Source organism: Thunnus albacares, chromosome 6, assembly GCF_914725855.1.
Source record: "Thunnus albacares chromosome 6, fThuAlb1.1, whole genome shotgun sequence".
NCBI lineage: Eukaryota > Metazoa > Chordata > Actinopteri > Scombriformes > Scombridae > Thunnus > Thunnus albacares.
Genome location: NC_058111.1, coordinates 14,969,997 through 14,989,703, shown reverse-complemented (window position 1 = coordinate 14,989,703; position 19,707 = coordinate 14,969,997). Strand labels below are relative to the sequence as shown.

The 19,707-nt window shown below is 40.6% G+C and overlaps 3 protein-coding genes across 6 annotated transcripts; 1 reads left to right on the top strand and 2 right to left on the bottom strand.

Annotated features, from left to right (window-relative positions):
• The first annotated feature begins 346 nt into the window (after positions 1-346).
• LOC122983686 (high affinity immunoglobulin gamma Fc receptor I-like) lies at positions 347-3,270 on the top strand. Of its 3 annotated transcripts, none has more exons than XM_044353674.1 (7): positions 348-403; positions 510-545; positions 893-1,183; positions 1,489-1,761; positions 2,137-2,412; positions 2,579-2,889; positions 2,926-3,270. In XM_044353674.1, exons 1-7 carry the CDS (start codon positions 379-381, stop codon positions 2,974-2,976), a joined length of 1,263 nt encoding a protein of 420 aa, XP_044209609.1. In that variant the 5' UTR covers positions 348-378; the 3' UTR covers positions 2,977-3,270. The 3 variants fall into 3 exon arrangements, with proteins under 3 accessions (XP_044209607.1, XP_044209609.1, XP_044209608.1); XM_044353673.1 differs by having other exon boundaries at positions 2,579-2,906; positions 2,943-3,270; XM_044353672.1 differs by having other exon boundaries at positions 347-403; positions 2,579-3,270.
• Positions 3,271-3,339: 69 nt separating this feature from the next.
• otol1b (otolin 1b) lies at positions 3,340-7,736 on the bottom strand. The gene is made up of 5 exons (XM_044353675.1): positions 7,257-7,736; positions 6,391-6,806; positions 6,199-6,288; positions 4,963-5,034; positions 3,340-4,867 (listed from the first exon to the last, which is right to left on the bottom strand). Exons 2-5 carry the CDS (start codon positions 6,791-6,793, stop codon positions 3,969-3,971), a joined length of 1,464 nt encoding a protein of 487 aa, XP_044209610.1. The 5' UTR covers positions 6,794-6,806; positions 7,257-7,736; the 3' UTR covers positions 3,340-3,968.
• Positions 7,737-13,323: 5,587 nt separating this feature from the next.
• On the bottom strand, positions 13,324-19,008 carry sptssb (serine palmitoyltransferase, small subunit B). 2 transcript variants are annotated; one of them, XR_006403690.1, is made up of 2 exons: positions 18,432-19,008; positions 13,324-16,618 (listed from the first exon to the last, which is right to left on the bottom strand). XR_006403690.1 is itself a non-coding variant. In XM_044353153.1 (2 exons), exons 1-2 carry the CDS (start codon positions 18,663-18,665, stop codon positions 16,368-16,370), a joined length of 267 nt encoding a protein of 88 aa, XP_044209088.1. In that variant the 5' UTR covers positions 18,666-19,002; the 3' UTR covers positions 13,324-16,367. The 2 variants fall into 2 exon arrangements, 1 of the variants encoding a protein (XP_044209088.1); XM_044353153.1 differs by having other exon boundaries at positions 18,650-19,002.
• Positions 19,009-19,707: the final 699 nt, after the last annotated feature.

Here is a 19,707-nt window from a genome sequence, read left to right as displayed (position 1 = left end):
ACTGAAATCTAAAAAAAGGGTGTGTTACTTTTATTTCCTTTGTATTTCACTGGTCATACACTTTCCAGGATTGAGACATACCTCCAATAGGGTTAAGCAGAAATTTAGAAGGAACTGAAAATGATTGTAATATATATATATTAAAAACTACAATAATACAACTCATTCTTTCTTCAAAGAAAAGCCCCTCTGTTTCCATAAAAATATGCAGTTACATGAAAAATAAACTTATGCCAGAAATGAAAGAAAGAGGGTGCTATTTGTGGAAAAGAGGATATCCTGTGTGATTTGTTAAAGCTCAGAAATCACCATTTTCACTTCCCTCTTTAACAGAAATAAAAGTCTCCTTCATTCTGTTTCTCACAAACAGAAATCACAATGGACGCAGTCATCACCCTCCTTGGTGAGTTTTCTTCAGTTTATTTACAGCATCTCACAAATTTGTATTTTGGAAATATTGTCATTTACTGTAATTTGTCATTCATTCTCAAATATTTGTCCTATTTCAGTTCTTTCAACACTACCACAGCTTGTAGTATCTCAGGGTATGTACCAAATATTCTTATAATTAAATTCTAAATGTACTGTAAAACAACATATGTTAATATTTGCAATCATATATCAAGAAAATCAAGATGTTAGTTTCTGATGACACTGTGAAACATGAATCTCTTAAAATGCCATTAATTATTCCTTAATTTACCCCTGAAAACATTAAGTGGTTTTGTATTGTAGACAGAGATCCATTAAGTTGCCAATTAATTTATAAAACCAAGTTATTAAGGGGTTCTAAATTGAAAACCCCTTCATTATCAATTGATTAGTATTTTCTTTTTCTTCTTAAAATGGGCCCAAACTCTTTTTTAGGGATAATCTATGTTTGTCTCTGTAGCTCCCTCTGTGGCCTCATTTAGAGCTGTTGCGGAGATGGTGTCAGGAGATTCAAGGATCTTCTCTGGGGAGAGTGTCCGATTGAGATGCAGCATTCCTGCTGGCCACAGGTCCACCTGGACTTTCCGATGGTTCAGGGGATCTGAGCAGCTCTCACAGGATATGGACAGCCTCACTCTGTGGAAAGCCAGTGTTAAAGAAAGTGGAAAATTTTACTGCCAAGGAGTGAGGGACACAGCGGTGGGAAACATATACACCCTCAAAAGTCTGCCTGTGGAGATAAACGTGGATGGTAAGACCTGATTTATCAGTATAGACAGAAAATCTCTTCTGGTCGTCATATCAGGCCACAAATTTCCTCTTTGTCCTACTTCTGCATCTCCTGTTAAAATTGAAAATTTGAAAACACTGAAAGTCTTGCTTCCCTAAGCTTGTTTTTAGCACTGTACAGTGCTTTTTGTGTTTCATTTTAGAAAGCAAGACAAACTTGCCAGTGTTGATATCAAAACAGATCTCAAACATGCTACTACTGTTCTACTTTATTGCTGTGATCATCAATATTATAATCTAACTTCCTTCATTGTGCTCTTTGTTCAGGAGGGTGGGCTATTCTGCAGGTCCCGCCACATCCTGGCCTTGTTGGAGACACCTTGACAGTGACGTGTCGCGTCCGAGCCAACCCCCAGCTTAGAGAGGTGATCCTGTACAAAGATGGTGTTGAAGTTATGAGACAAAGTGGCCTGAACCCACATTTCAACTTGAACAACTTGACCCTCAAAGACCAAGGACTGTATTCCTGTAGGGCATCCTGGGATATAGACAGACGTACACGCTCTGTAATTTCAGCTGACATTGAAGTGCAGGTCTTAGGTGAGTTTTACATACTGGGTTGCATTTGCTGAGTTTGGTTGTGATTACACGATACATGTTAAGTAGGGTTAAGCACAGTTATTCCGAGCTGAATAAATTTCCAATATACAACAGCACTTGGGATGAAGTTGCAAAACATATGATCTTATTTCTAGATTTTTCTCTCTCAGTCTTATTTGGTTAATGCATGGACATTTGTGATTACATTTACTTTCTTTGTGGTCTATCAAACTTGTAACCCCAGCCCTATTTAATTATGGTTAAATACCAATGAAAAATTGACCACATAAAAAAAAAAAAAATATGAAAAAAAAAAATGTTTTTTTAAGATTCCAATGTCTCAACAATGTTTTCTCTTCTTTGGCTCTGTCTCAGAGGTTCTGACGCAGCCAGCTTTGGAGATTGTTGCTGGTGATAACCTGATACCAGCAAATATGATGAGGCTCATTTGCAATCTCCAGTACAACGCCCGTGCTCCTGCCCCTCCAATACACTACTATTTCTACAAGAATAACCAAAGACTGGGAATAGCAACCTCTGAGAACCATGATCTGGTGAAACAGACCCCAGGCCAATACAGCTGCAAGGCCAAGGTGCCTGAGTTGGGCATCTCTAGGTTGAGTGAGCCCAAAAGCTTTGGACAAGAGACAGGTACTTTAGGTTAAATGTAACCTGCTGTTTACTAAACTGACTTTAAATCTTAATCCCCTGCCAGTCTTTTTAATTCCATCATCACTCCTTCCTAAATTGCCAAAAATGTGAAACATAGCACAGCATTTGTGCAACTTCTGAGGTCAACTTGTCTCTGACCCAATAGGACCAGTGATGATGTCTCCAACTCTTCATCCCAGAGATCCATGGCCTTTAGCTCCCCCAATCCCAACCCCAGACCTTTCCCTGCTTCCTGCAGTTGAGCCCACAGCAGCCTGGCCCACCCCTCAACAATCCAGTGCAACTCCTACTTTTATTCGGCCTACAGAGGAGCGCACCCAATCCTCAGATCCTCCTCTGAAGCCTTCACAGCCGGCACCAAGCACTCTGCTACCTACAGTCCACCTCATCACACAAACCCCAGAGCTTGTTGATATATCTGAGGAATCTGGTGACATGTCTGGGGACTCTCCAGACATTTACTTTGATTATATGTCTGGGGACTCTCCAGACATTTACTTTGATTATATGTCTGGGGACTTTCCAGACACTGTCCCAAAGTGACAAGTAATCTTACTTTACAGACCATTGCAGAAACTAATCATCCAAAATCATCCAATCTGGGCAATAATGTGTGAAAATAATGTGTCATCTTTCTCTATCTGATATCAATCATACGGGGTCATTGGGCTGCGATTGCACACTTGTATATGTGATTCTTTGTATAACATTAATTTAACAGATTATAAGGTATCGACTTCATGATCTCATCTGTAGAAAACTAACCGGATCAATACTGTTGAGGATAATAACTAATGTTATTTTGCTTGAAGGAAATAAAGCATTCCATAAATGATATGTACTACTGGATTTTATTTTCAGTGAACACAATCTCTTTTTACAACCACATTGTAAAGCAACGCTGTTTACAAAGAATATAAGTATTAATGATATGACAGTGGATATTATATTTTTCCACTGCAGAAGAGTAAGGTCTTCATTGCCAGATTTACAGTAAGAATACAGTTATAGGTCACAGTGATAATCTCTCAACACACACATCATATATTTCTGTCTTATTTGTAGTTACATACAGATAGCCTAGGTCATCAGTGACAGTGTTGTGAAGGAAGAAGTCAGAGTGCAAGAAACAAAATCACAAAACAGACATCATCATAGAATGAGGATGTGAAATGAATGTTTTTGGGTCAGACAAACAGTGAGGTAAGCGTGACATGGGGTCATAGTGTTTAACTGATGGTGTAATTGAACTATATTGACCATTAATAAATACTTCAGAGCTATGAGTTTTAAGGGTTAAAGTCGAAGTTCATCAGGGTGCCAGGCAAAATAAGAAAATACTTGCAAGGTGATAATATAATAGACATGATATCGCCAGTCCTTAAGTTCTCAGACTAGTTGCACTGCAGCATAGAGTACAGTTCTGGAAGAGTTCGGGAGTAGCAGTATAGTGTAACACCACCAGTATTTGGCCTTTTCACAGATATGGATAACAGCCCAGTAAATGAGAATATTTCCAGTTACATTTATGAGTATCAGGCCTTGTCTGAGTAAAGCAGAAATCCAGAGAAGATGCTGTCATCCTCACTGCTGGCATACACCCCATTCCAGTCTCTGAACGTCTCCATCCACACCTGATCACCCACCACCAGCCGCAGCACCACCAGAGTAGATGCCTGGTCGATGTCTTGACCATACAGAGAGTCCCGTGTCCTTACCCGCCGTGACCCGTTCACCACCAGCGTGGCTCGTAGTGGCTGATTGCGCACAGTGATGTGGAAGGAGAAGACGTAAACCCCAGCGTGGACACATGTAAAGCTGTTGGATGTGACATTGAAGTGGTTCTCTTCATTGTAGAAGACTTTGTCAAAGCGGATTGGGAAACCAGAAGGAGGGAAAGACTTTCTTGGAGAGATACCTACACTGAAGGCTGAACGCTTCAGGGGAACCCCTGATCCCTTAGCTCCTTTGAACCCACGAATGCCCCGCTCCCCTCTCATCCCAGGGTAACCTCTATCCCCTTTTGGCCCAAGCATCCCTCTTTGGCCTTGTGGTCCCTGAGCCCCTCTCACTCCTGGTTCCCCCTGTGGTCCAGGAAGTCCTGGATCCCCTCGTACACCTACAGGACCTGGGGAACCATGCTTGCCATTTATTCCTGGAATTCCCATCCCTCCTGGGATGCCAGGAGACCCAGAATCCCCACGCTCACCTTTCTGTCCTCTCTCCCCAAATGTGCCACACTCCCCCTTATCCCCCTTATCTCCCTTAGGGCCTAGCTCTACAGCCACTCCTGGAGGTCCAGCTGGCCCCTCTTTTCCTGGTTCTCCTTTCTCACCAGCAGTCCCATTCTGGCCAGGTTCACCTTTCTCCCCACGATTACCTTTTACACCTTGCAACCCTATTTCACCTTTGCCCCCTTTTGAGCCAACATCACCTGCAGAGTAAAGGACAAATTGTCAGAACTGTGACAACAAAATGAAACAAGTACAATGTAACAAGCACTTGAATAAGTCAGCACTGTTTCTGCACCTTTCTGTCCTGGTTTCCCTGGACCTCCTGGTGGCCCAGCTATCCCACTGTTTCCTCTGTCACCTTTATCCCCTAAGAAATCAACATAATACAGCTTTTATTCAATTAACAATATCAAACATCAGATATTACATATATTTGCTTCTACTAGAGCTAGTAGGTGAGGAAGAACAATATACTGTATGATCATGGATGATTACAGAACAGGCCTACCAGGTACAGGCTCAGGAGCCCAAGTGGTCTTTTTGGTGGTCGGTTTGAAGTGACTTTTAACATTTCTCATTGGAAAGTCACAGGGTTCAACCAAATGAAGGAATGTTATGATCATGTTAATTTGGTCCTGATAAAGTAAGTACATCCAGTTTTTTTTCAGTTGTAAACTTCTATTTATTATCCTCACAGATAGAATAAAACAATACTGATAAGTATGTCACCAGGTGAGCACATAATGTGAAGTGGTCCTGTCAGAAACTGAGGGTGTCCCACCCCCCTAAAATTCTTGTCTTTGGCGACCTCCAGTGGTTTAACCTCTCACCTTGCTGCAGTGATGTACAGGTGTACTCCAGGACCTTGTGACATTACTATTGGGTGTGATTACAGGTGCAACACACACTTGTGACCACTTGTGACCACACTATCAGTGATGGTTGGTGGTCAATAAAACATTGCTTTTCAGCCTGGAGTGTTAATATTTTATATGATGTATTTACTGATATTTAGTCTGATCTACAGTTTATTTTTGTTATATTTTATTTATTTCCAACTACATAATATAGCTGCACAGTTCATACTTAGGATACATGAAACCTATATCAACATTAATTAAGCAATTCAATTTAGTTTGACAGCTAGCAGACCACCGCTACTTGGACTTGGACTTGGACATTAAGAAAATTGGACTTGCATCACAGCTTTCTCTTGATAGTTTCCAATAATATGTTGTATAATATGCTACAGTATTTAGTATGATATCTGTGGAGAGGAGTGGATCTGCTGTTCCAGGAAGCTGTAGGAAAGATTATTAATTCTCTTTTCATCTCCAGCATGAACAAAATACTGAAGTTAAGGGTCTGTTTTCAAAAAGCAGCTGCACTTTATTGTTAAGGTTAATCTACAAAACAGTAAGGAAAGATATTCAAGTGAGGGGTGGTGGCTGGGGGTGTTGCCCTTGCAGGTAGGAGGAGGGGCTCTTTAGATGTTGGCAACTTTAGTTGTGTTTAACCATATTATGCTCACCTTTGTCTCCTTTTAACCCCATAGCACCACTCACACCTGGTGGTCCAGGTAAACCAGTTGCTCCTACAAGGCCTCTTTCACCTGGTGGCCCTAGATAAGAAAATGTAAGTGAAATACAAAATGCTGAAAGCAAACACACAAACAAACAAGTTATTTAATTAAATCTATAGCCTTTTTCTGTCAGTCTTTTACCTGCCAGGCCTCTGTCTCCCTTTGGACCCCTGGGGCCTCTCTCAGGTGGACAGCACTCACAGAAGTTGAAGTAACATTCATTGTAATCCAGAGTGTAGTTCTCGGGGCCAACACCAGGGGACTCAGTGCTCTCTGTGTGGTACTGTTGGAAGACATGACTGGGGTAGGTGGTCCTCTCTGTGGCAGGCAGTGGATTTGGCTCCACCGGATTTGCGCTTGCCACTATCTTGAGGGTCTTGGGCATGCTGGTGGTCACAGGGCTGTGCATTGTGACCTGAGAGATGGGCTTCTTGGTGTACTGGTACTTGGGCTTTTGTGTAGTTTTAGCTTCAGTGCAGGACACCACAGTGAGTGTAAGCACAACTACAGCCATAAGGGTCGACTGACAGGAGATAATCCTCATGGTTGACTGGGATCTGAGAACAGATGAGTTTACACATGACATGTTTCCTCTGTTTGTCATTTTCCCTCTACTACAGAAGGTAAACAGTCCAATGCTGTAAATCACTCACATAGCACTGACAAGTGGTGACATCTTCCCTCTCGTCTGTAATCATTCCCAATCTTATTCTTACCATTCCTACTTCTGCTTCATTTCTCTGTTTCCACTTGTACATTGTTTTTAGTCATGTACCATCATGACCCAGTGTGTCTGCAGTCCACTGAAAGCTGATTTCATTATTGTTTATGAGTAAATTAATTGATTAACTGGAATGAAAACCTGTATCCTCTTGGGTGTTTAAATTCAGTACGCTTCTCAAGTTAGATACAGCATTTATTACACATAAACTAATGATTTTAGCAGGTTACCTGCCATGCTCTCATGCAACTCTCTGTACAGATTATATAATTTAACAAAGACTCACCCAGTTATGCATAAGTGGTATGGTCATTTACTCTCTCTAGCAGTGGTGGTGGAGGCAGCACCAAGGAGCTCCGGGTCTCTCTGATATCTCTGCCAGGCTTGGGCGAAAGAACTTCCCCACCAATGAGGGTGTTTGCTGGAAGCACAGGGGGAGGTCTGAAATCCAACTACGGCAGGCTGGAGCTGAACCAAGGAGAACCACTGTGCTGTGGCCCATTCTCTGTACCCCTGTTGTGTAGAAAGGTGCTTTTGTGACATGGGATACAGCACCCGCCAGGAGCACTCCCTCACTGCAAGCTAGGCAAGGAGCAAAGGCCGTGGGGCAATGGGTCACCCGATATGGAGGAATTCCTCCAACATCCAACCAACTACCTTGCTCTTACAGTGGGACAAAGCCAAGCAAAGAGGGTTCTGTGACAGAGGCCAGAGCACTACAACGGCCTTTTTTCAAGCAGAGGTTTGGACAGCATTCTGCATGTCGCTGCAGGTGGGAAGGTGCAAACCATTTTAGAGGTCTTTTACAGAATTTTGCAAGTTAATAGCAAGATGTATCTTCATTATATTTAATTACAACAGTTAATTTTAAATGACTTACTATTAAATCTGCAAACTGGCACACAGCAGCACTGGGAGCTCAGTGTTAACAATCTACTGGCACTTGGTGAACATCCAGAAGAAAGCTTTAGCCTAAAGAGCACTGATAATCTCCTCACTCAGCAGTTGCTAAACCTGAGCTGTTCGTCAAAGGCACATGCTTATCTCCCCCAAATCAGTGCAGTTGCAATGCTTACCTGATCACTGTGACCGACTTTCTGCTCATGAGCCCCGGAGACTCCTGGCAGGTACATTTGCTTACTATGATTCATACTGTGTGGCAGGACAATGATTCATTCTTACGGTGTAACGAGATAGCATTGGGTTTTTGTAGAAAAGTGATTTTCTGGTAGCTGTCTAGTCGAAACTCTCGACTTGCCAGTGACAATGAATGTTTGAGCAGTGGACATGCCTGAGTTGTCAAAGACCTCACGTCCTAAGAGGGATCTATGACAAGCTATGAGTGAGCAGGAAGAAGGGAAATGAAATTTGGGAAATGGAGAGGATTGATGGTGAGATGAAGGGGTGAGGATGGAGCTACTAAATAGGAGAAGCTTATGTTTACATAAACCATTTTGATCTTCTCTTCTCACACACACTTTTCTTTATCTCCTCACCTCCATTTACATGCTCTTCTTCTTCTCCCTCCTTCCCAGCAGCTCAGGTGAAGTGTCCCTGACTTGCCCCTCCAGGATAAACAGAAGGAGTGTAAGATATGCAGCTGAGTCCTGAGAGAGAGAGAAGTTCCTCTGGGGTTCTCCATGCCCGACCTCAACCCCCATCGTCTCTCAGCCCCATTCAGACCACACACAACAGCAGCGGTCAGCTTACAGTGCCCAGCTGGTCACAGAGGACTCAGGCACTGCTCACCTGTCCGTCCATTTAACACTGGCACCGACCGACTGCCCTCAGCCTCCATCCACATGGACTATGGAGCGAAGGATAAGGAAGAGTTAACTTACTCAGAGGGTGCAGCCGAGCAGAGAGAGGACCAAAGAGGACTTGGATGGATGGAGGGAGGTGTATTGCCTTACATTAACCCTATTCATGTAAAGGAGATCTTGAAGCTGCAGTGAATGTGTATAGAGTGAGTTAGACAGGGTGAGAGTGAAACAATAAGATAGACTTGTTTACAACAACCACTTATTCAATTTATCATTATTCTCCTACTGTGCTCACCAGCACTAGTAAGGCCAAAGATTGTTTTTTTTTCTTTACTGTGGGGTCTTATCAAAGAAAATCTAGATCCCACAGAATTAGCCGCTAATGACTTTGGCAAGAGAACTGTTGGCAGTAAAGACACATCTCATGTAATCAGACAGAGTACAAAAACACTTTCCCCTGCCACACTTGATCTGATGTTAAGAAACAGCGCGATCCCATTTTCCACAAAAGAAAAGCAGTTTTAGTTATTGTGAAATTCATTATTGCTAGATGGATTGTGCACTCAGAGAACTAGATTTTAATCACACAGACTGATATTGTATATGTGCAGAATATGTAATTTCATTCGGTGTTGTTAATGAATGTGGAATTGGAGTATTTTTGCATTTACTGAAAAATGTTGTAATAAGCTGTTGATTGAGTTTCATCTGGACATTTCCTATTTAAAGAAAATATGTGTGATTCATTTTCTTGCCTACTGAACAACACATCATAGTTTAAAGAAGTGGTCTGACATTTTATGGAAATATGTTTATTGGCTTTCTTGCTGACAGCTAGATTAGAACATTGATACCACTCTCAAATTTCTTAGTTAAATATAAGCAGGAAACATCTATTGGCACCCCTGAAGGGACTGATCTTTTCATTATTAATTATTATTATTAACAATTATAAGAAATGTGTAACTTTATTCAACTTAACTAAACTTCTGGTCTGTTTCATATCATCAATATGATATAGTCTGTCAATTAGTACCTTTACATGAACATTAGTCCCTATTATGTCTTATTCTGATTTTAATCATGTTCAGTATTTGATATGGAACATAAGACACCTGGTTATTCATATCCCTTTGTAATGCAAACATTATCCAGGTTACTGTTCAGCTGTGCAGGAGTGTCTTTGACTCCTCAACAACCCAGACAGAATCAGCCAGTTAGCTTAGCTTAGCACAACAACCAGAAACAGCAGGAGGTCAGTCAGCTACCCTGGCCCTGTCTGAAGGTAACAAAAACAAAGCCCTTATGCTATGTTATGCTGAGCTAAGCTAACTGTGCTACTTGCTCCAGCTTCATATTTGACTGACAAACATAACAGTGGTGCCAATCATCTCATGTAACCCTTGGCAAAAAAGTAAATAAGCATTTCCCAAAATGTCAAACTATTTCTATAAGGAGCAACTTAATGGTAGCGGAAGCTCTTGTTTGTTAGGTAGAGTTAAAAGTGTTTTGTCAGTAAACATAATTCGCAGTTGACTGACCGCTGGCCTGATGGTTTAACTTGGCGGTTGGACAAATCAAAGGGGAAGTCATAGCAGAGTTTTTGGATCATTATCTGCCCTACAAGCTTCTTGAATGCTTTCCTGTACTGAGTTGTGCCTCCAGAAAACAGGAACTACTTACAAAAAATGAGATTATATTGCAAAATGTGGCTGATGAATGGATGGTTTACCACCTGCATGTTCCCCCTCTCCTTCTTCACAACTTATAGCCTTTCCTCCAACTCCAACTAACCTACAACTCCACCAGCAGCCTCATGATATCTTTCTTACCTTATACAGTACCTACATTCCCAAACAAAGGTCCCATACCTAATACACCAACTGCCCTCATGTGTCTATTTAATGACTCCTGTGATTGATTCTAATGCAGCATGTGATTTTTGTCTGGCTATTTGTGTTGTGTGTCTCTGTCCTTTTGTTATGCCTGGTTATGTTTGTTTTCTGTCTCTCTGTGGTACTCAGGCGCCTCTTGCAAAAGAGACCTGATTAAATAAAGGTTATAAATGCCCCCAAATCAACAACAACCCCTAAATAGAGGAACAAAATAAAAAGCCTTCATCTTTCACACCTCTGGATTTAGTGAACTAAGCGAGATGGTGATCAGTGTAGCTCTCCCAACAGAGTCCTATGATGATCAGGCAGGTTTGGTGTCTGTTGGAAAAACATATTACCAAACTCTGACTCACTTTCTCCCTTGTGTGTTTCACACTAAAATTCTTGATACCTTGTTAAACGTTCCTTCACAGCAGCTTGCACACATGTCATGCAGGAAAATTTCACTTTTTACAAGACACCAAATTCATTGACACTTTTTTTATTGTGCAAAGAACATGTTGATTGTTACTGTTCCTGTACTGCAATAAGCAAAAAATAGTTTCTCTACTAGACTACTTGGTGGCAGACTTGTGGGCTCTTTGTATTTGCAGGGCTTGAATTACTTTTGTGATTGTTACCACATATTTGATCAGACACAAATGAAAATGCATGTGTATTAGTTCATGTTAAAGGTCCAGTGTGTAGAATTTAGGCATCTAGCAAAACAGACTTGGCATAAATTGACTATAATATTCATAAGTATGTTTTAATTAGTGTATAATCACCTGAAAATAAGAATCATTATGTTTTCGTTACCTTAGACTGGGCCTTTTATATCTACATAGGGAGCAGGTCGTCTGCCATGGAGCCCAACACATTGCACCTCCATGTTTCTATAGTAGCCCAGAATAGAAAAACCAATCACTGGCTCTAGAGGGTCTTTTGCATTTTTCGCAGCCACTTTAGGTTCTCCTACATTCTTGGAAGGGGAAGGTGAAGGGAGGTGTATTCAGTTGGTTGCCATCTGCAACCCCACCACTAGATGCCACTATATCCTACACACTGGTCCTTTAAAGCCTATACACCATTCACAATATCCAGATTAACACTGCACTCACAAATACATGTAGGAACACAACACTCCTGTATGTTATACGCTGCTCATCAACATCTATGAGAAAAACATGTTGTCATGTGTCCATTGACTGCATCAGGGTTTGGCTCCAGTTATGTTTTCATACCTTGTTGGTCTCATGTTTTTATCAAGTCAGCCACTCCTAGGCTCATATTGACTTATTGATCCTTCAGATATACCATGGCACTGGGAGTTGTGTCTTAAGGTGAATTCCTCTTCCATCTTTGATCAACAGAGTATGGCAATAATTGCACAATGACTCTGAACACCACAGCACAAACCTTGTCTGATTGCACAGAGATCAGTCTAGAAAGAAATCTGGTGTTGATATGCAGTAGACATACAACAAAATTTATCTTCAAACCATAATAATGTGATTGTCTACGTGATCTCTGTTGTGGATGTGATTATATTCCCAAATCATGTTACCACATGATTGTCTAATCTGATCTATGCTAATTGTTTGCTCAGTGGATGATTAGACAACAATGTGTTTAAAACTTTTGTTTTAGTTCAAAATTAATTTCCAACAAGTAAAGAAAGAAAATGATTGAAGAATATTTACAGGGCTTGTTAGCTCACCAAGTGTTCCTGAATTTCTGTTTTATGGGGGGAAAAACACAATTTTATACCCAGTGTGAATTCAACCTTTTGGAGATGACCTCCTGACTTTTTCCATGTACACATCTGAATCCTTAAAAGGAGACGTGCAGTTAAAAGAGTGTGTTGAACCAAGCCTCAGCCTGAAACACTACACTGCATAACAACAGACAGAGACACACGCAAACACACACACACACACACACACACACACACACACACACACCCAGCAGAGCAAACAATGTTCCCTCAAAAGAAGCCCGTTGAATGACACTATAATATGTTTTAATAGCAGGGTAGTGTCTTATCTTCTCTCTCTCTCGCTCTCTTTTGAACTAACTCATAAAGTAACCAATCACTGCAAATTGTTGTTTCACAATGAATCGTATGACTCACACAGTCAAGTGGAATACATTTGTTGGCCATATTAGTTGATCATGTGAGTGACCAAAAAAACCAAAACAACACTTGCACAATGTAAATTCATCTGACATCTTTAAAGTATACAGATTTGTGGCTAACTCTCAATGAAGGCTCTGGCAGATAATAAAATGATTATACAATTCATTGATTTTTGCACTTTATAAAACATCAAGATCTCAAGATACTGATGGTATGTAGTGACAATAGCTATAAACATGTTCAAGTACAAGCAGTTTATGAAGGCTGTCCTGTGATTAAATGATAGTGACATTCACTATTTCTACTGCAATTATCAATTTAATGTATATAACTGTAATATAACTAACATGTTTTATGTATCTCTGAACATGTCCCTTAAAACCTAATGGATTATGTTTACAGTAAGTATAAATACATATTTCCTACAGTCGTGGACACTATGTACAAACACTTATATCAAACAGGACACACAAGAACATGAACAAAAACAAGAAAACAGCTGTTGTGTTTGTCTTTATTTTTTATTTTATGAACATTGCAGTGAGATGTTGCTATCATACAGTACAGTACAAAAAAAATGAGTTTTACAAAAGTGAAGATAAATGATAAAATGGAAATAAAAATACATTACCAACCAATTATTTACCAGTAAACATGAATATATCACCTCATATCAACAAATTACTACATAGATCACGTACATGCTGTAAAATCAGTTGTGTGTGTGTGTGCATATGTAGTTTGTGGTTAAACAGTAGCCTTAGGTTATTACCATGGAGACATTCATTGTAATGGCACACGTGTGTGTGTGTGTGTTGGCAATAATATTAATATTTGAACACTTTCTGGGGTTTTCTCGTAAACTGAAACCTGGTGGTGAGTGGTGGTGTCGGTGTGTTTTTCTTCGTCATGTACCTCTCCGTCTGTGTACCTGACAGTTGCTAAGAGTTCCCCCAAGTTGTCTTTGAGAGAAACGGTCACAGGCCACATGTAAACATGACAGAAACAATACACCACCACCCCGCTGAGTGTGTTTAGAGCATTTGTGTCTTCAGATAGCTTTGTTTACACCTTGTCATTAAGGAGATAACCTCTGACCTCTTCCTTCGTGGGATACAAATTAACATGTGACCTGTAAACAGAGGACAGTTCTTCAAAGATGCTGAGGCAGACTTCAATCCTAAAAACATGCACTATGTAGAATATCATAAGAATTTTACATAGTGCATTTGGTTTTTTTGTATTGGAGAGGAGAGGAAAGGGAAGGAAATGAAGATAAAGGAGAGGAAAGAAGAAGAAACTAGAGAAAAGTAGAGGAGAGGAAAGAAAAAGAAAGGAAAGGAAAGAAAAGGAAAGGAAACGAAAGGAAACGAAAGGAAAGGAAATGGCTTCAGTAGTATTTTGGGATGTGTTTCGGTGTGGACGTTGGAAACATATGCTGTAGAAGCCATTGTGTTCCAACATCCTGGGGAAAAAAACCAAGATGGAGGTGTCCAATTACAAGGCATAAACATAATTACCTGACTGTTCCCTCTACTGAAGCCAAACTGATAACCAAAACAATTTCCTGCTCCCTCACCCATCATCCATGTTAATAATATTGCAGGAAATTTGCAGTGCAAATTTAATTTCAGCACCATAAATTTTACACGATTCTACCAGCAAGCCTTTAAAACCCTATTGTGTTTTACATTGGTATAAACTGTGTCCGTGCCAATAAAGAGGGTGGACCCCGCAGAGCTTGTAGGCATGGAGAGGTTGGACAGTGTCTAGAGAGGGGAAGGTGAAGCCCCTGGCCATTCATTCTTGCACTGTCTGGGGAGAACTGGTTTGGTGGCTCTGCCTCTTATTGTGTGAATTCACTTAATGTGTTACAGTCCATTGTGTGAGAAATGTGCCACCCAAGCTTTTATTTCACTTGTTCTTCCATTTCAAACTGACTGCTTGTGTTTGTGTTTGAATGTGAGGCGTACAAAGCCTTCTGCTTGTTTTATCAGCATACATTCAAATCAAAAACCAAACTTGGATGAGAAAAGACGTATCATCAGATGTCTTTATTTCCTGAATGTTGCAGTGATGTGTTGCTATCATATATAAATAAAACATTCATTTGGTGACAAGAGATGTCTTCTGTCTTATAGCTTCTTAAAGAGCTCCTCATTCATGGTACAGAAATGTCCCAGACTACTGCAAAACTAAATGACATAAACGGGAAACAATATAAAAGCATGTTCAGCTGGAGTAAAACATAAAGAACAAATTATAGTATGTGTTATTTATGGCCACAAGAGAACACAGATATAAATAATTAAAACAGTTTGGTAATTGACATTGTAACCAGCCAAGCATTTACCAGTGTGTATAAATATATAACTCCATATAAATAAGGTTAACATAGAGATCATGTTTAGACTGTAATCAGCGAGCCCTTGACCCAAAGCACAAAAGTCAAAGATGATCTTGAACACACAACTAAACGCAATGCTCAGTGCTCAACTACCAGGAAGACAATGTTTTTGGTTGGCCAGTCAGGCTTTGCTTTTCATTCAGGCCAATTTGACTGCAGTGTCTCTGCATTTTTGCATGTGAAAGCAAACAGTTTTGCTTTGAGTCCAGAGGCTGTTGATTAAGTAAAGCGATGTCATTAACAAAGCCAAGCCTAACACACAAAGGTGTGTTTTGTCAATATTTGATAATGCTCAGTGGTGAGCACACCTTCCTGACATACCAACAGTTAAAACACTGGAGATAAAGAGAGGGTTCGGCACACATTGATGCCATTATTGCAGTTTATTCCTCATTTTGACAAGGAAATCAGCAAATGTAGGCTTAGGGACAAACATTCCAACAACTGACAGATCCCTGATCATGACGCTTTTTGATTCATTGCATAGCTTTAGCTTTTCTATCAACTCTCTCTTTAAAGATCAGCTACACAATGGCTTCATGAAATGTGCAATGTACCCTGCCAATTAGTGTTACAGTGCATAAAGGCAACTAAAAAAGGTGATAGTGGTTCTGATACAAAACCATAAATCAACCAGTAAGTGCATGCCAAATATGTTGGGATGACTGCTAACTCCCTCTTTATCTGGGAGTGCTTCACAATCAGTGATAACATGTTGTCACAGATACAGCAGATAAACAAAGACATAAAAACTGCGGTATGGCGGAAGGAAGAGGGTCTAGTAGTATTTTGTAGTGAGACAAGCATGCAAATCTACTACCCATGTATGATCCTATCATGCAAAACCCAGAGGTGATATGCACTCACACAGAACATAGGGTAAGAAGAATAAAAAAAAACAACAAAAAGGACAGACAACATTTCACAAGACGTTCCACAGCGAGGGTGTGAAAGAAATGTACAGTCGTGTGTCTAATACCGTGGGGTAAGGCCAGAGGGTTTGGGATGTAAAGAAGATAGTGAGGCTCTGATTTCCAGAGCATTCCTTTAAGATCTTCATGTTTTCAGTCTTGATTAGGATTTGCTGAGGTGACTGATAGGTTCAGGATTAATGTGGTGTTAAGAGAGGCTCAAGGTGCTCCAAGAGCTACGGAGTTGAGTTATAGAAAATGATTAGTGGACTAATCCTTTCCTCCATATTCTCTGCTTTCTTTTAGTTCATGAGTGCCATGGTGCTCTCAGGCTGTCCACCGCAGATGCCAGAGAAAAACTCCAATGCCAGACGTACGTGAATGGGCACAAAGACATATGAGGTGTAGATCACCATGGCGATGGCAGAGAAGAGGATGGAGTTAAAGATGGACTTTTCCCACGGCTCCAGGACATAGATGCCTGTGATGAGAAGGTACTGGTAGTACAGCCAGGCCAGGTACTCCCTCAAGTTCTTGAAGTTCATCCTGCGGGCTGAGAGAAAGACAGAGAAATGCCAACATGTAAGAGGATAAAGAAACTGTGGTAAAGGTCAGGGATACACCTATGAGGCCACTGCTCAGTCTACAGTGTGAGAAATATCTACGGATGATTCAACAACATCTCTGAGTCATGATTGTTACTTTACTTGCAGTGATGGAGGATGTATTCAGATTATTAAGTTAAGTTAAAGTAGCAACAGCAAAGTGTGCTTTAAGTATCGAAAGTCAAAGGAGAATTACTTCTCTTAGTGTTATTGGATTATTATTACTGATGTTCAGCATTTAATGTTGTGGCTCGTCAAATTAAGCTATTGTATACAACTTTATATACTGGTTGCATTGTTTAATTTATAGCAATGCATCATATTTTATAAGCTTGTCATACATTTTTGTATGTAAAACCTTGAAATTAAGTAATGGTAATTACAGTGTTGTCACATGAACACAGAGGAGTTAAAAGTCTGATGTTTACTTCTGAGATGTAGTGGAGTAGAAGTCAAAAATAACATAAAATGGTAACACTCAAGTTGTACTTAAGTGCAGTTCTTACTACCTGTATTTTAGTGGGTAAATATAAGGAGAAAACACCCTGAACAAGAGGAATTTACTCTCTATGGAAACAAGTTGACTACGAATATGCAGAAAAGAATATCTCATAGTGCTCTCATCATGTATCATTTTGTAATCATGAAGACTGATGCTCCAAACACAGACGAATATATTCTGTCCCCTGTTTGCCATTATCCCTGGGACAATTGTGTAACCACAATGGAAAAAAAGACCCCCTTGTGACTGTGTTTATTAATAAGGAGGTGTGAAGGGGAATTAGGAGCACTCCTCTAGCCCCTCGAAACCCAAAGCAGAGCCCTGAGGGGGCAATCAACAGGCCATATGGGAGCTCAGGGTCTTACAGGCATTAGTTGTGTGGGTGGAGAAACGCAGAGAAATTAAACCCAGGGGTCCCACATGGACCAGAACAGCAAAAACCTTCCTCCCTTATTTTCTTGGCACATTTCTCCCCATACTTACATGATACACATACACGTATTACACATGGGACACTTACAAATGAGTTTATGCTGTGTGAGGAAAGTAATGAGCAATGGGTTTCCACAACTACAGAACATACAGCACAGGGCAAAAAAACATGCACTTCAGCCTACATATGGATAAAATAACGCACACTTGTTTTAAAGTTTGCTTGGGTTAACACTGTTTGCAATAATTTTAACCGTTTTTTTCCCCAAATATCAGATAAAATCGCTGTGTTTATTTGAAGCAAGGTTCACATAGCCGCAGGCGTTAACAGATCCTGCTACACAGGCAGGGGGCGGGGCCAACAGGTGCGCTACAGGTGCGCTACAGGTGTATACTCACCTGGCTGTGTAGAATATACTTTATAAGTAGAAAGAATGGAAAATATAAGCCACGTCCGTTTTCAGCATATCTTCTGTGTACAGGATGCAAACAAATTAACTTCCTTAATAGCCCTTAAATAAAGACAACAACAAACCTGTTGTTGCTTTCTATGATGGTATTCTACTCAGTCTCTTATTATAATTAAAATACTTGATAAATGCCTCTATTAACAAGCTTGGCCCACAGAAGTACCAAAGCAAAAGTTGTTCTCCTTGGCCTAATGATTTAAATAGGTAATTATTAAAGACCTGCACATAGAAATGATATATTTCATCACTTAGCTGTCATATTGATATTTTTAATAAGCAGAGTATTAGAGGGGGTATAGCAGCTCTTGAGCACCTAGTGTAGCCTGAATTATGTATAACAGAATCCATACGACTCACCTCAGCAGCCGACGTCAGTTCTTCTGGATATTTTCTACTAATGATAGATTATTATACAGGACGAGCCAAAGACAACAGCCCGCGTCCCGCTGCTGCTGCGTTGCTTTGTGTAAACGAAAAGCTGTCTCACCAGTTTGCCACTGGCCTATATGTAGTGGGTCACACAGACTATGAGAATGACACCACACCCACTACTCGTGTTTACACTCCCGACTCACCTGGCTCACAGATCATGCAGGTGGAGTGGCCGTGACACACAGGCCGGTGTATGAGTGTATGTAGGCTACGTGTGTGTCCAGGCAGCGAAAAGAAAACAATCCTCGCATCAGAAGCTAAGGAGGTTTCGATGTCTTGGTTGCAGCCCTATTTGCGCCATGTGAAGTCCGCTGCTTTGTGCAGCATCTTGAAACTTTCTTCAGCCCGTGTGTCGCATCCTCCTGCGCATCTGTCCCACCATGCTGCAGCCCGACACTGCGCCGCAGTACCACCTCTGACGTAGGCAGCCAGCAGCAGCGCTGCTCTGCTGCACAGGATGGGAAAACAAGCCGAAACAGCACAGACATCACACTGGTATGCACTTATACCGCAGCCTTGGGTACTGTAGTTTATATGAATTACTATATGGAAATGAAAGATTGAACAAAAATGGTCAGAAATGATACACTGCACATGAAATTATTTCCAACCTGCTCTAAATATTAAGCTGCAGTGTTTGCACAGTCCGTAGCTCATAAACCATTCACAAACAGTCATGCTTCTCTTTATCTCCGCCTTTGGTAGACTTAAGAAAAAAATCAATCTCATGGACCCTCTTTCATGATAAGAATATATTGCAGGCTGCAGAAGTGAGTGTTTCTATGAGATCACAGTGCATGCAGCATTTAGGACTAGTGTCCTCCTAGTAAGTTTGTAAACCTTTGGCCATTTTGAAGAAATATGCAAAAATCCATCTATACTCCCTTCTGTCCTTTAGTCTATGGGCGTCGACATTTTGGTGGCTGATATTTGGTTATGTATAATGAAGAATAGAAATAGGAATCAGAGGAATGAGGTGTGTGACTATAATCAGGTACTGAAACCATAACATATTACGCACCAGTGACCACAGAATTGACCAACTCTAACAGCAGCTGTGGCTCAGTTTGTTTTGGAAAAATGCCAAAAGCCTACTATGCACACTCACATACAATAGAATATATTCAGAAAAGTATTAATATAGTATTTCTTCTCTTCAAAGCCCCTGCCTAAACAGGGCTGAGAAAAGGTTTTCTGAATT